The sequence below is a fragment of the Scheffersomyces stipitis genome, chromosome 5 (genome assembly GCF_000209165.1).
Source record: "Scheffersomyces stipitis CBS 6054 chromosome 5, complete sequence".
Classification (NCBI taxonomy): Eukaryota; Fungi; Ascomycota; class Pichiomycetes; order Serinales; family Debaryomycetaceae; genus Scheffersomyces; species Scheffersomyces stipitis.
This window is the reverse complement of record NC_009045.1, coordinates 978691-993448: the sequence shown is the minus strand read 5'-3', so window position 1 is coordinate 993448 and position 14758 is coordinate 978691. Positions and strand designations below refer to the sequence as shown.

The window sequence follows — 14758 nt, the reverse complement described above, 5'->3', positions numbered from 1 at the left end:
ATGTGTAGTCACCTTATACAGAAGTCTTTACTGGTGAACACTGTAGGTCCAAAAGTTCAGGCTCCATTTTTCACTCTCACGTCGCTTGCTAAATCTCACTAAATCGCACCCAAATTCTCTCACTATTTTCTCGTCAATTTCTCGCTACTGTCTCCACTAACTAATCGCACATTCGAGGACAATGTGTGGCAGACACTTGCCCAAATTTGTCTTGATACAAATTGAACTATATCTCTATTCATATCTGTAACATCTCCCTTGATCTCTTCTGGCCTGATCTAATTCTCGCACCAAAAAATGTCTCACCACAAGAAACGGCAGCGAGGACTCGGCACAAACCAAACGGCCAAGCCATCCCTTCAGCGGACCCTTCGCGTAGTGCGCAGTGTCGCGTCTTGCGACTAAGCCCCACTCTCTGTCTAACAAATACCAGCTAATGCTACTGTGCTAGATTACTAGATGTAGAAATATGTCTATTCAGCTCTCATATCAATTGCTCCATCTATAGACCTATATTCGTCTGTCTTCGGTATATCTTCATCTCTTGTCTCCATCTCTTGTCTTCATCTCTTGTCTTCATCTCTTGTCTTCGTGTCTTCGTATCTTCTCCTACTTCTCTTCTTCTCTTATTCTCTTATTCTCTTCTTCTCTTCTTCTCTTCTTCTCTTCTTCTCTTCTTCTTATAGTATAGTCGTTTGGATTACTTAGGAAATGCCACAGTCTTCGACAAGACAGCACAACAATTGATGTTGCTGAGATACCCTTTAATCTTGCCCTTGGCTATGAGTCCAGCAAGAATACACTCGATCTCCTCCTGAGCATACCCAAACACTCTATCGTCAACATCTTGCTCTTTTTCACTAGTGCCGTATTTGGAAAACTCAAAAGCCACCTGGAATGCACTGAATGGAACTATATGAGCTTGCAGAGGATCCGTACACAATTCTCGGTAGATGGTGGCAGTTTTCTTTACTAAGCGTAGATAGCATTGCTGTTTCAATGAGAGTACAAGCAAGTAAAGATGGTTCTTCAAGAAAACAACCTCGTACTTCTTGATACAATCCTCGAACTTGGCGATATCACCATGTATCACACTGTACAACAAGTTGTCTCTATAAACTAATTGCAACTCGGGATGTTCTTTCCAGAATTCAGGGCTGTTTATAACCTGATTTTTATTGTGGAGCTTGAGAGGAAGCAAGATCAAGAGAATCTGATTTGTCTGCCTGGCACATTTTTGAGAATAGTATCGCATGAGATCCATGGCCTTGTCCAATTTTGACTCTGCAGCTGTGAAGTCACCGTCATCCAAAGAAAGTAGAGAGCTATAGTATAAGTAAACTACTAAGTGCTTCTTATTGGCCAGTTTGGCGTTCATAGGTGGCAATTCGAATCGCGTTCCTTTTACAGCCTTTTCGACAGATTTAGCCAATTCGAGTTTATTCATCTTGAAGTAGATCTTGATGAGATTCGAAAGAAAAAAGTAGATATCGTTTCTTTTACTCTGCGATAACACCAAGTTTTTGTCGTTGAGAGATAATTTGAATCCCTTGTTGACTGTGATGGACAACTGCTCAAGAGCCGATGTCTTCGGACCGTTACCAGAGCCACCCTCAAAAGAGTCAATTTCCATATCTTGAAATTGGTAACTAGATACATCTTCTGGATATTTCTGTTGTCTGACTTTGTAGACAGCAATGAGTTCACTGAGGGAACTCATCAACGGCAGGTTGATCCAATTAGTCTGGGATTCGGCTGCACGGATGAGATTGCTATTCATCTCGTTTAGTTCTGTAAAAGCTGTGTCTATGCTCTTGTACTTATAGATAGAAGTCATGACTTTCAAATGGCATTTCACTACGGGCCGAAATTTCTCTGGAACGGGATACAAATCGAAGTCGTTCGGCTCAGCAAAATCAGCCCGTGCTTCTCCAGCGTTGTTGGCCGGATTTATCGTGAGACAATCTCGCAATTGGTCAGCGTCTTCATGTTTGAGAGCTTTCACTATTTTCTTTATATACCCAGATAATGTTAGCATCGCCATGTAACTATTCGGAAATTTGTAGGAGTTTTTGAGCCAACTGGATTTAGTGTGGTGACGTATTTCTGTCGCTTGTAGTGTATTTGTAGTATATAACGATAAGCACTCGGTGTATGGCACTGGTGTTGCTGGTGACAGATGTATATTGTGTATTCTGATGAGGGTGAGAATTTGATGGATCGAGGTTTGCAGCCGGTACTGTATATCAGAATCGTAGAATTGTAAGAGAAGATATAAAGCGAGAGCCAGAGACAAGAATTGCCAGCAAGAGCGAGTCTCAAGAGTAGGAAATCTCTTTGAAAGATGCTGGTTGAAGAGACCAAACTGTTACGGCCAGAATATTGAGTTCTATTTCGGTGGTTCTGCTGCCAATAAAGAAACACCGCCATTCGTTTACAGCGACATTATTAGCGAGAACGCGTCAACAGAACCCCAAACCTCCGGTATATTACCCAATCTGTCGCTATTTCACCTGAACATTCTCTCGTTATTTCTCCCTAAAAGTCGCAAGCTCTGGTAATCTCTCCCTATCGCCACGCCATTGTCTCCCTGTTCGCACTACAGCCTCCCTAGACTCCACTTTTCGTTGCCTTTGTGCTACTGATGATGAAATCAGTCAACAGAAATCAACCTCACCAACCTCGTTCTTCTCTTCACTGCCACCATCCAGCATTTCCCGCCTTCCGCAGCTCGTCCACACTGTCCAATCCCTGCCTCTAGGACGTTTCTCATTCCCGGACTTCTTTCCTGTGGTTCTCTAATTGTTTGTGGATTCTCACTATCCAGGGTGGATAAGTATCATCACTAACGCCAGTTCCAAGCGTCAACACACTGAACCTCAGCAATAAAACAAAACTTCTGGAATTTCCACAGATCATATTTCCAGACCCGGAACGCTATCATTGATATCGCCATTGGTATTGTTATCGTTGTTAGCATTTCATCGTTGTGTTATCTGTGACATACTCTCATTATCAGAGGACAGATTCTGTATATCCAAAAGTGCCGTATAGTATCGTTGTGAACAAACATAACCAGCACATCAAAACAACAAGCAAATCCATAATCAATCCTATCCTACAGTTCTGACTGCATCAACTTAGTGTCAATTTCGAAAACATTGTTATCATCGCATTACTATTGATCTTCATTATCATTAATCTATACAATCATAAGTTCAACTATCATTATCATTAAGATCATTATTAATATCGATATCATATAACATCAATAGCCTGATCTCATTTACATTGTCTTAATCCATTAACCTATATTCAAAATGAGCTCCCCGAACAGCATAGAAGACGACTCTAATGGCTCTGCTTCCAACTCCATCAGACCGGCTCTGCCTTCAAAATCCAGAGATGACTCGAGAAGCGATCCCATCTCGAAAAACAACGCCAAAAACGATAACTCTACCTACTCCCATCCTTATCGCCGACACCATGACTCGGAGTTTCTCATGGATAACGAATACACTGACTTCCGTGAAGTGCGCGACGCCATTATCACCAACCGCAGACTTCTGGAAGCTGCCCATAGCCACCTGATCGAAACTATTATTGACAAGACGTCGTTGTTACGTTTACCTACCGAAGTTCTTCTTCAGGTGTTTCACCATCTTGATCGCAAAGACCTCTTCAATCTCTTGACCGTATGTCAGGAATTTGCTGATCTCATTATCGAGATTCTTTGGTTCAGACCCAACATGCAAAATGATTCTTCATTCAAGAAAATCAAGGATATAATGCAGCTTCCTTCAAGTAAAACTCATTGGGATTATCGTCAGTTCATCAAGAGATTGAACCTCTCGTTTATGACTAAGCTCGTAGATGACGAATTACTTCTGCTCTTCATCGGCTGTCCCAAATTGGAACGGCTCACTTTGGTCAACTGCACAAAATTGACAAGAAATCCCATAACTCAGGTGCTTCATAACTGTGAGAAATTGCAATCCATAGATTTAACAGGAGTGACAGACATCCACGACGACATCATTAATGCTTTAGCTCGGAACTGTGTTCGTTTGCAAGGCTTGTATGCTCCTGGCTGTGGGAACGTCTCCGAGGAAGCCATTTTGAACTTGCTTGAATCGTGTCCCATGTTGAAACGAGTCAAGTTCAACAACTCCAACAACATCTCTGACGAAAGCATTCTCAAGATGTACGACAACTGTAAATCTTTAGTAGAAATCGACTTGCACAACTGTCCCAAGGTCACCGACAAGTACTTGAAGAAAATCTTCTTGGACTTATCACAACTCAGAGAGTTTAGAATCAGTAACGCTCCCGGAATCACAGACAAGTTGTTTGAGTTGTTGCCGGAGGGCTTCTACCTTGAAAAATTAAGAATAATAGACATCTCCGGCTGCAATGCCATTACTGACAAGTTGGTGGAGAAATTGGTTTTGTGTGCACCAAGACTAAGAAACGTTGTGCTATCGAAATGTATCCAGATCTCTGATGCTTCTTTGCGGGCGTTAAGCCAGTTGGGAAGAAGTTTGCATTACATCCATCTAGGCCATTGCGGGCTTATCACCGACTTTGGCGTAGCTTCATTGGTGCGTGCCTGTCACAGAATACAGTATATAGATTTGGCGTGTTGTTCACAGCTTACTGACTGGACGTTGGTAGAGTTGGCCAATTTGCCCAAGCTTCGTAGAATAGGCTTGGTGAAGTGCAGTCTTATCACAGACAGCGGCATTTTGGAGTTAGTCAGACGTCGTGGAGAACAGGACTGTTTGGAACGAGTCCATTTGTCGTACTGTACAAACTTGACGATTGGTCCCATTTACTTGCTTCTAAAGAGTTGTCCAAAGTTGACTCATTTGCTGTTAACGGGAATATCATCGTTTTTGCGTAGAGAAATCACACAATACTGTCGTGACCCTCCTCCGGACTTTACAGAGATGCAGAAAGCCCAGTTCTGCGTATTTTCTGGTAATGGAGTCAACCAGTTGCGCAACTACCTTAACCAAGTAATGGAAGAAAGAGCATATCTGATTGACCAGGGCGAGATTCAGGCACTCTTTATGGAACGAAGAAGAAGGCAGATCAATGCCGACGTAGACATGGATGACGAGGAAATGAACATATGGGTCCGTAGGGGTCTTGGCTTGCTCCAGCAAGATGCTACCGAGCCGCAGAATCCGGAAATGGTGGAAATTAATAGAGAAATCTTTCGCGAGCTCAATGAAGGCAACATGACTCCGGAAGAAATGCGAGACTATTTCATGAGATTGATCCGGAACCGTCACCACACACGAATCTTCGAACATCAACAACAAAGAATAGAACAACAGGTACAGCAGCTTCAGCAACAGGGTCAAATGCCGCAACAGGTACAACCTATACGTCCTCCACGGAATCCGCAGAATGCCCCACAGATCACGCAGCCACCGGTATTTCCCAGCGACGACCAGAATATTCCATCTCTTGCTGACGACGAAGACGATGTAGACATGGAACCGCTTTTCCCGCGGAATCCACCAGCTTAACTGGTTCAAGTTGGTGATAGCGGTGGTGCGGAGGCAGAATTTGCTTGACCCACTAGGTACATGCTTCCTAATTTATTACGCTAAAATAATAGATGGTATTCTATGTCTCATATGATGTAGTGTATTGTTAATAGTGTGATAGTATTATGGTGTTAGTCTTATGGTGTTAGAGTTTATAGTTAGCTATCATCTTGGCATTATAGTAGTATCACAGAATCAAAGTTTGCTCATATGTTAGTAGTAGAATTGATAATAGGATATCGTAGTATCTTATGCATATCACGTTATTATGATTGTCTGGAAGTTTCAAGTTCGTTAAAGTATTATAAATCAATTGTCTCAATGCATATATTTTCAAATTATTGTTCAAATCCACCTTAAAAATAGTAAGTGATAGTAAAAAATGTTAACTTCATTGGTTCGCTAGAACAGACTACCTCCATTCAGGAGAACAATGTCACTGTTGCTGGTTAGAGAAATGTTTTGTAAAAAGTTCTTGCGGAGTGGTGTATGCTTTTTGCACCCTTTTTATACTTCAGTAATGTCTACGATACAAAACTTGCTTCATAGCTTCAAAACTGTAGAAAGATCCAGGTTCCCAAAACAAGAGTTGTCATATTTATGAAACCAAAGAATACTTGAAGCTCCGGAGATTTCTAGGAGCTCTCTGGAAGGATTATAAAGCAAATGGCTGCAAGTTGGTATGTATGCAAATGCATGTCAAAATTTGGGTTGCAAATTAGGGCAGAACCCTAGAGAGTTCATAATCCACGTGATAACTTCAAGTTAATCTTGTATGAAAACCATCCTGTACATTAGTGCCTATCTTCCCATAACAGTGGAAAAATTTTCGACTCGCGCTGTTTGGCAGTCGCCATAGTTAAGCTGCTTAAGTATGAGAGCTGGCACATCCTGCATATTCAGGTGGCTCCATAGTTAACGTTCGCACATTGCTCAGTCTGTAGGGATGAAGAAAAGGATTTTTTTACCAGTCCAGTTCTTCCTTTTCGAGCTTTAACTACCATAGAATAACTACAGTAAAATGTATGTAATATCAGAAGAGATAAGAGATGACATGACATGACACGAGAATGACGAACAAGTTAGCGAAACAACGACAACAATCCATCCAGCACTTGTCGAGAACAGATAGAACAAGAATTATCGAATAAATGAAAAATGTGAAAAATTTCAACATTCATGACAAAACAATACAGAACAACTAGGACAGTTAAAAAAGGCAACGACCACCAGCTATGTCACAGCATTATCAAGAGTAACCATGCTGATTTGCTTTCAATAGAGTTGACGAGTCCCCAAATGCCGTCTGATTATATTGAGATGGCATAGTAATTTTTCAGTACTATGAATTTTCTATAATTTTTCACTTTGCTTGCAACGACTTGCAATAAGCTAATGATTTGAATTGAAAAGCACCAAATTAGAAAAATCATCGGAACCACTTCCACGAAACAAACCAGTCAGTGTCATTTACAAAATTTACTACTTGAAGGGTGTCATTCTTGAATTTTGTCATCGCATCTTAAGTTAAATTCAGAACTTTTACTAACAATTTACAGGACTAAGAGAACTAAGAAGGTTGGTATCACCGGTAAGTTCGGTGTCAGATACGGTTCTTCCTTGAGAAGACAAACCAAGAAGTTGGAAGTCCAACAACACGCTAAATACGACTGTTCTTTCTGTGGTAAGAGAACCGTGCAAAGAGGTGCTGCTGGTATCTGGAGCTGTAAGTCTTGCAGAAAGACCGTTGCTGGTGGTGCTTACACCGTCTCCACTGCTGCTGCTGCCACCGTCAGATCTACCATCAGACGTTTGAGAGACATGGCTGAAGCTTAATTGGTTTTTGTAACTATCACATAATAAAGTTTATAAGAATTAATTGTTCATAATCAACACAGAAAATATTGATTGAACATGTAGATTAGCAATACAAATCAGAGCTGATGACGAAGGTGTGTTCGAGTAGCATAGAGAATAAGAATAGACTGACAGTAGAATACTAGAATTGTTCAATATCGAGGTCACGTGACTTTATTGAATAACCAGTTTTAAATTCAAATAATGATAACTTCATTACTACCTTGTTTGCCATCGAAAGCTACAGAACCGCTGGCGGAATGACTTCAGAGTTTACGTTTCCCAAAATCCACTCGTTTCCTCCTCTTTACACAAAACAGCCCAATGCTACGATTCTTTCTACTCAATTAGATTCCTGGAGTCAGATCATACTTCAGTACTGTGAATATTTCAGGATCACATCAATGACCTTGAATGGCACAGTCAAGAGCTCACAGCTTGTGGATGTAGGAAAAAGTGATTCATTGCCGCCTTTGTTTGTGAATAATGCTATCAATCGAAGTGTTAGTGCTGATTTTCAGAGTGCCATCTTTAGTCATCTCATTCACAAGGTAAAGAAAGCTGAATATATCAATCCGAAAAATCCCGAACTCGGCATATATGTCTATTGGAGGTCGATTACTGAATGGGCACAGTTGTTGTACGACTTTGTAGACAAAACCGGGCAATTGGGAACAGTTTTGACTTTGTATGAATTGACAAAGGCTGAAGATAGTGGTCTACCTGAAAGCCTCAGAAATCTTGATGAAGAGCTTTTGGTGAAAGTCTTGAAGGACGTATTGATAAAACAAGGAAGAGCGCAGTTATTAATGGACGATGAAGGCGGAATAGGAGGGGTAAAGATCGTATAGGTTACAGTGATAGACATTTGGTGTTGTTGGTGAAAGAATAGAGTTGATAATTGAATCATTTCAATAAGATAGAAACACTAACAAAGTAATAAAGGATAATATGAGATAAAGACTAATATTTTCAAAGATTAATTCAAGATACTTTGTATCACTGCCAACTACTAGTCGTCTGCTCCTCTAGAACAAGGTGCTAGTACCTCTTTCGTCGCTGTTAGGGGAGGGCAGAGAATGAAGGCTAGACATGGTACTTCGATGGATACGGTTTCATACGAGGCGTATAGTCTAGCGGACATGGTGTAGAATGCAATTGCATAGTAGATATGTATAGATATACCATGATTTTACTTGAGAATCATGTACTGTTGCTGTTGTAATCATCTTCCATAATGGTGGAGTTCTTCTTCTTCTTCTTCGTAATCTGCTCTCTCTCTCTCTCTTTCAATTATGGGACAACTGCCTATGAAGGTTATTCACCAGTTGATGGAAATCGATTTCATTCAAGCAGTGATACCTCTAGAAGTAGGCTACTTCGTCGACGGCAAGAAAGTAAAATTCATATTCATAATGCTCGTCATAGATTACATTAAAAGTTGCATTGCTCATATTTTTCTTTGGATTATGAATTATTTAAGTGCTGATAACTTGAGCTCACGATCTTAAAAGTAAATATTGACTTTAACGGCATACCTAGGGTGGAAATTGAAAGTAAGTGGTAGCACGGAGTGAATCCAACAAAGGAAAATGCTAGAGAGCTAAATCAGCAGGGATTATAGTGCAGTACACAAAATTCTCTTTCGTTATTTCTCTATTCAATTGAAATCTACTTACTTTGCTTTTCCTTCTCTAAGAGAGAACAGATAGAGGCAAGATGACAACCCTAGTTGGACTGAAAGTATATTTCATTCAAATTTTGCACCCAATTTGCGGTATGGATCTTGCAGCAAAGTCCTCGCTACTTATACGGAGCGCCGTTGCACATCCTGCCGATTCGGGCAGTCCACGACGCGGTGCTCATCCCATTTAAACAGAGAAATATTTCAAAAAAATTTCAAAACATTTCCCTTCTCTTCTTCCCGCTTAAATATAGCATTTAAGAGGGCATATCTATAGAACCGTCTATAAACGTATAGGTATAGGAAAAAACAAGTTTCCTGACTACACTGAATCCATAGTGCTAAAAAAAATCGTATAGCTTTGAAATCCACATTACGTGTCTCAATTCTATACCCTTAACATCTTCCTACCTTTTTTCTGCGTTTTCCTCTTAATCCTTTTTGACCAAAAATTACAATGAAGTACGTTGTTGTGTCTGGTGGTGTCATTTCCGGGATCGGTAAGGGTGTTTTAGCTTCTTCCACCGGTTTGTTGTTCAAGACTTTGGGCTTGAGAGTTACTTCCATCAAGATCGATCCCTACATGAACATTGACGCTGGTACGATGTCGCCTTTGGAACACGGCGAATGTTTTGTTTTGAACGACGGAGGTGAAGTCGATTTGGATTTGGGTAACTACGAAAGATACTTGAACATCACTTTGACCAGAAACCATAACATTACTACTGGTAAGATCTACTCACACGTGATCGAGAAGGAAAGAAATGGTGATTACTTGGGAAAGACGGTTCAGGTAGTTCCACACATCACCAACGCGATCCAGGACTGGATTGAACGCGTAGCGAAGATTCCTGTAGACGACACAGGGTTGGAGCCTGAAATCTGTATTATCGAATTGGGTGGTACTGTAGGAGACATTGAGAGTGCTCCTTTTGTTGAAGCTTTAAGACAGTTTCAATTCCGTGTAGGTGTAGACAACTTTGCCTTGATCCATGTTTCGTTGGTTCCCGTCATTCACGGAGAGCAAAAAACTAAACCAACCCAAGCTGCCATCAAAGACTTGAGATCGTTGGGTTTGACTCCTGACATGATTGCCTGTAGATGTCAAGAAGAGTTGGAAGTAGCAACGATTGAGAAAATCGGAATGTTTTGCCACGTAGGTCCTGAGCAAGTTATTGCCGTTCATGATGTCAACTCTACCTATCACGTTCCATTGCTCTTGAAGGAGCAGAGAATGATGAAGTATTTAACCAAGAAGTTGACTATTGGTGAAATTCCTCAGGACTCTTTGGACAAGGGTGAAAAGTTATTGACCAAATGGAGACTTTTGACCAGTAGCCACGACAGATCGTTCGAGACCGTAACCATTGCACTTGTGGGCAAGTACACACACTTGAAGGACTCATACTTGTCTGTGATCAAGTCGTTGGAACACTCTTCAATGAGATGTCACAGAAGGTTGAAGATCGAATGGGTTGAATCATCCGACTTGGAAGAGGAAACCAAGGTCGCTAACTTGTCCCAATACCACAAGGCATGGCACTTTGTCTGTCAGGCTGATGGGATCTTGGTTCCAGGAGGTTTTGGCTCGCGTGGTATTGAAGGTATGATTGCCGCTGCCAAGTACGCACGTGAAAACGATGTACCATACTTGGGTGTATGTTTGGGTTTGCAGATTGCTGTCATTGAACAGGCCAGAAACGTCTTGGGCATTGAGGGAACATCTTCTATGGAGTTTGACCCTAACTTAGATGAGGCCACTGCTGCTGTAGTATACATGCCAGATGTAGACCAGGTCAAGTTGGGTGGTACCATGAGATTGGGTATCCACTCGACCAAGTTTGTCAAGGACACCGAATGGTCGAAGTTGAGACAGTTGTATGGTGGTGCTGATGCTGTGTACGAAAGACACAGACACAGATACGAAGTCAACCCCAAATTGATCGACCAGATCGAAGCTGCTGGCTTGAAGTTCATCGGTAAGGACGAGACTGAAACCAGAATGGAAATGATTGAATTGAAGGGCCACAAGTTCTTCTGTGGTACCCAATACCACCCCGAATACTTGTCAAAGGTTTTGGATCCATCGAGACCTTTCCTTGGTTTGGTTGCCGCCTCTGCTGGTATCTTGGAAGACGTCTTAGCCAGAGACGACTTGAACTACAAAGGTGAGTTCTAGTAGACTTCTTATCTTTTTGTCATCTTTTTGTCATTATTCTTGTTGTTTCTTACTTACTCATACATTCTTCTTTATTTAGGAAAGCAGGATGTCCATTGCATAATCTCGTACATAATTAACTAATACACAAATCCTGAAACACAGAACCCCTCCGCACACAGTAGACCAAGCTGCTCTACCTTACGGGCTCAAGAGATATCTATATAGTGCTGTTGTAATTTGCACTATGCCGTTTTTTTGTTGTAGAGTTTTGTGGATTCTTACATTTATTACCCAATTTTTCCAAATTGAAGTAGCATTTTTTGATGATTTTGACAACTCTTCTTGCTCTGATAATTTGGGCCCCTTTGTGATGTCATGCTCTTTCAGTATATTAACGTTTTCTCAATGTTGAGAGGTTTCTTCAATTGTTTAAATCAAGTTCACTGGCTTACCCCGCTACACCGTGGTGTTCCACGGCTGCGAAAAATTCCTTATCGCCTTGAGAACAGGTTGCATGTCGCTTACGAAAACTATAAATACGAGACGAATTTCCCTACTTTTTGTTTGCAATTTTTCCATCTTCTTCCTATATATCGATTGTCTACTGCAGTACAATTTACAAACTCTTTTCTTACATCAATATGTCTTATAACTTGATTAATTACAGCGAAGTCCTGACTTGCGAATGCAAGCTGTGCACTCGTTTGGCAAATTGTGATTGCGAATGCTGTGCAAATAAAACTGGTTGTTGCACCAAGAAGTGAACTGCTGGCCCCGGAAGACTTCTTTATGGTTTTGGTATTTCGTTTGTGTTGTATGAGAGGCGTTTTTGAGATGGTGTTGTATACGGTGTTTGGAGGAGTTCGTGTGTTCAAATGACACACTTTGTGTTTGTTTCTATATCTATCTATTTATGAAATATATGGCTTTCCTAACAAGATTAGTAGATCGAATCAGCTGACAAATGCAACTGAAACGCTTCAGACGGTAGTGACAGTATCTGTACTACGCGTCTGTGACAACTAGGGCCATGTGCTTAGGCTCCGTGGAACACCACGGCTGCAAAATTCTTTATCTGGAGCCCTGGACACTATTACGGAAATATTAGCCTATCAGATGCAAAAAGGACAAGATTACGCGGGAGGAGAAGAACCCTTGATTTGAGAGAGGAGGGTTGTCATCTGAAGATTTTGTAGATCACCATGAGCAGACTTTACTATTTGTGTCTTCTACCGGATGGTTACTTGGCTGATAGTTGCGCAATGTTGAATAGGAGAAATTCTGCGCCATTGACAGCAAAATTGCCGCAAAATTACCAAAAAAGAAATCGACAGAGTCTCACGGCCTCTTCCAGAATGTTCTGCAAAAAATAGAAAGTTGTCTGGCTTCTTTATCTGAATTCAAGTATCCAAAATTTCCAATCACCAGGAGTTGCAACTTCTTTGCCATTGCCGAATTCGGAACTGCAGCGAAAATAACGTACGTCGGCAAAGCCCGTCTGTAAGTGAAGAAATGGTGCAGACGGTCTGCCCACTGAGTCTGGCGAAATTACCGCAACTGACCAAAACAGGGCTTCGTTGCCATTTGAGTGTCTGCTCTACACAACTGGCAGCAAAAACTCCGCAGACACTTTTTGGCTTGCAGCCAATAACATGCATGGAAAACCATCTGATACGAGATTTTCGCTGTCGGCGCCTACGCAACGCATGACCGGTTTTAGTAAGTCCCACGCCCTCGGATATGGTCCGCATGCATATATAAAGAACTCGTTCCCCCCTGATTTCAACTCTTTTCTCACTTCTTTCCTTATCAGATTACAGATAAGTTTAATCGATACACACCAATTGACTTCTATTACTACAATGTTCTTCCCAGTTAACTCCAGTGAAACTAAGGGCTGCGACTGCGGTGCCGACTGCAAGTGCTCTTCTTCTTCTACCTGCACATGCGGCACTAAGAAGTAAGGGCCATCTACATGATGATCTATAAGATGATAGCAGAGAAGAGAGAGACAATCCAGAAGTGGATTGTTGTTAAGTTATGACTTGATATTGTAGCCAGCATAGTCTGGACTACTTATATATGCTAATACACAGTATTGCTAAAATTGTTAGATGTGGATGATTGTAGCTTCGAAATCAATTGATCAATTGATCAATTGAATCAATCGAATTCAATTAATTCGAGAAATGAGACTTTATTGATATTTCTATTGCCTTAACATCTTTTCTTGTGACACGTTTTATTTGAATTGAATAGAACAGTTGATTGTAAATGAATTTGAGAACCAAGTGAAATTGAAAGTGAATTTCAGTAGCAAATTGCTCATTTTACAAATCTCATTAACATCAATTCTCATCTATTCATTACTTCAATTGCAACAAAACTTCGGCCAAGTCTTGCTCTGGCAACAACTGCTTGATTTTCTTTTCACTGAGTTCTCTCAATTTGTCATTTTTAGCCAAATAACCAGAGACTTCTTTGACCTTTGCCAACTTGTCATTGAACTTCAATCCCGTAAGAGCATACAATCCAACCCACGACAAGGAGTAAACATCGCATATCTCGATACTCCGCAAGAAGTTATCTCTGGAATACGACAAAAGTTGGGTCATTTCTACAATTTTATCCTTTTTGTCAGTTTTCAAGTTACGTTCTTCTTGCAAGAATTGGTAATAGTAGTTCAAACCTACCTGATAGAAGATGGGATAAGCGTGTGGTTCTTGGAGCAAGATTTCCTTATAGCAGAAAACAGCTTTGTCGTAGTGGCCTGATCTCGTGTACTCGTGGGCCAACTCTGCCCATGCAACCAAATCCGAGGGCAGTAGATTTAGGTAGAAGTTCAATGTAGAAATATACTCTTCGTTGTCAGCTTCGTTTTCATTATTCCTAGTAAAAGTCACCAAACGACGCAGTAACAATGTCTCGTCCATATTCTGCTCCAAGAGCTTTGTGGCAGCTGCCTTTTCGCCAACTGCCTCTAGATATATACTCTGTAGGAGTTTGATTCTCTGGGACTTTTTGTTAGAACCAAACTGATCCAACAAGCGATCGAGGATAGATTTGGCTTTGATGTCGTGATTAGTCATAACCAGCAAGTAGAACTGCAATTCGTACAAAGTAAACAATTCAATGGAGTCCAAGCTGTCGCCGTGACCAGTGAGGAAAGTATCTAATTCATCGTAGACACCTTGCAATTGCAATGGGTTGAAGTTGGCAAAAGCGCCCGAAGACGAAATCACAAGAAGCCTGTTCTTGGCCAATAACACGTCAGACATAACAACGGACAGATATAGGTGGAAAAGTGTAGAAAAGAACAACTACCAGATGTTTTAGATCCTTCTTTCTTAACTATGGCAAAAATATGTTGGTGATATTGGATCACACACGACTCTGGTGATAATTTGAGAAATTCACGTGATCTATATGAAAAGTAAATAGTGATTTTGGCTAGTTTATTCTTTAATTCCACTACATTCTTCTTCTTTTGTTTGTCTA

The 14758-nt window shown here is 40.9% G+C and overlaps 6 protein-coding genes across 6 annotated transcripts; 4 read left to right on the top strand and 2 right to left on the bottom strand. All coding sequences in view use genetic code 12, as the record gives it.

Annotated features, from left to right (window-relative positions):
• Positions 1-700: 700 nt before the first annotated feature.
• On the bottom strand, positions 701-2038 carry PICST_61010 (predicted protein; the record flags this gene model as incomplete). The annotated part of the gene is made up of 1 exon (XM_001384822.1): positions 701-2038. The coding sequence occupies one exon, from the start codon at positions 2036-2038 to the stop codon at positions 701-703; it is 1338 nt and encodes a 445-aa protein (XP_001384859.2).
• Positions 2039-2711: 673 nt separating this feature from the next.
• Positions 2712-5761, top strand: GRR1 (protein required for glucose repression and for glucose and cation transport). Its single transcript, XM_001385165.1, has 2 exons — positions 2712-5342; positions 5382-5761. Exons 1-2 carry the CDS (start codon positions 3321-3323, stop codon positions 5535-5537), a joined length of 2178 nt encoding a protein of 725 aa, XP_001385202.2. The 5' UTR covers positions 2712-3320; the 3' UTR covers positions 5538-5761.
• A 1357-nt stretch (positions 5762-7118) lies between these two features.
• On the top strand, positions 7119-7394 carry PICST_60156 (60S ribosomal protein L43; the record flags this gene model as incomplete). The annotated part of the gene is made up of 1 exon (XM_001385164.1): positions 7119-7394. A coding segment is annotated over one exon (276 nt), but the record flags the coding sequence as incomplete, so codon positions are not given.
• Positions 7395-7675: 281 nt separating this feature from the next.
• On the top strand, positions 7676-8266 carry PICST_60984 (vacuolar protein sorting; the record flags this gene model as incomplete). Its single annotated transcript, XM_001385163.1, has 1 exon — positions 7676-8266. One exon carries the CDS (start codon positions 7676-7678, stop codon positions 8264-8266), a length of 591 nt encoding a protein of 196 aa, XP_001385200.1.
• Positions 8267-9352: 1086 nt separating this feature from the next.
• URA7 (CTP synthase) lies at positions 9353-11418 on the top strand. Its single transcript, XM_001385162.1, has one exon. It carries the CDS (start codon positions 9557-9559, stop codon positions 11276-11278), a length of 1722 nt encoding a protein of 573 aa, XP_001385199.1. The 5' UTR covers positions 9353-9556; the 3' UTR covers positions 11279-11418.
• A 2208-nt stretch (positions 11419-13626) lies between these two features.
• On the bottom strand, positions 13627-14538 carry PICST_32224 (predicted protein; the record flags this gene model as incomplete). Its single annotated transcript, XM_001384821.1, has 1 exon — positions 13627-14538. The coding sequence occupies one exon, from the start codon at positions 14536-14538 to the stop codon at positions 13627-13629; it is 912 nt and encodes a 303-aa protein (XP_001384858.2).
• Positions 14539-14758: the final 220 nt, after the last annotated feature.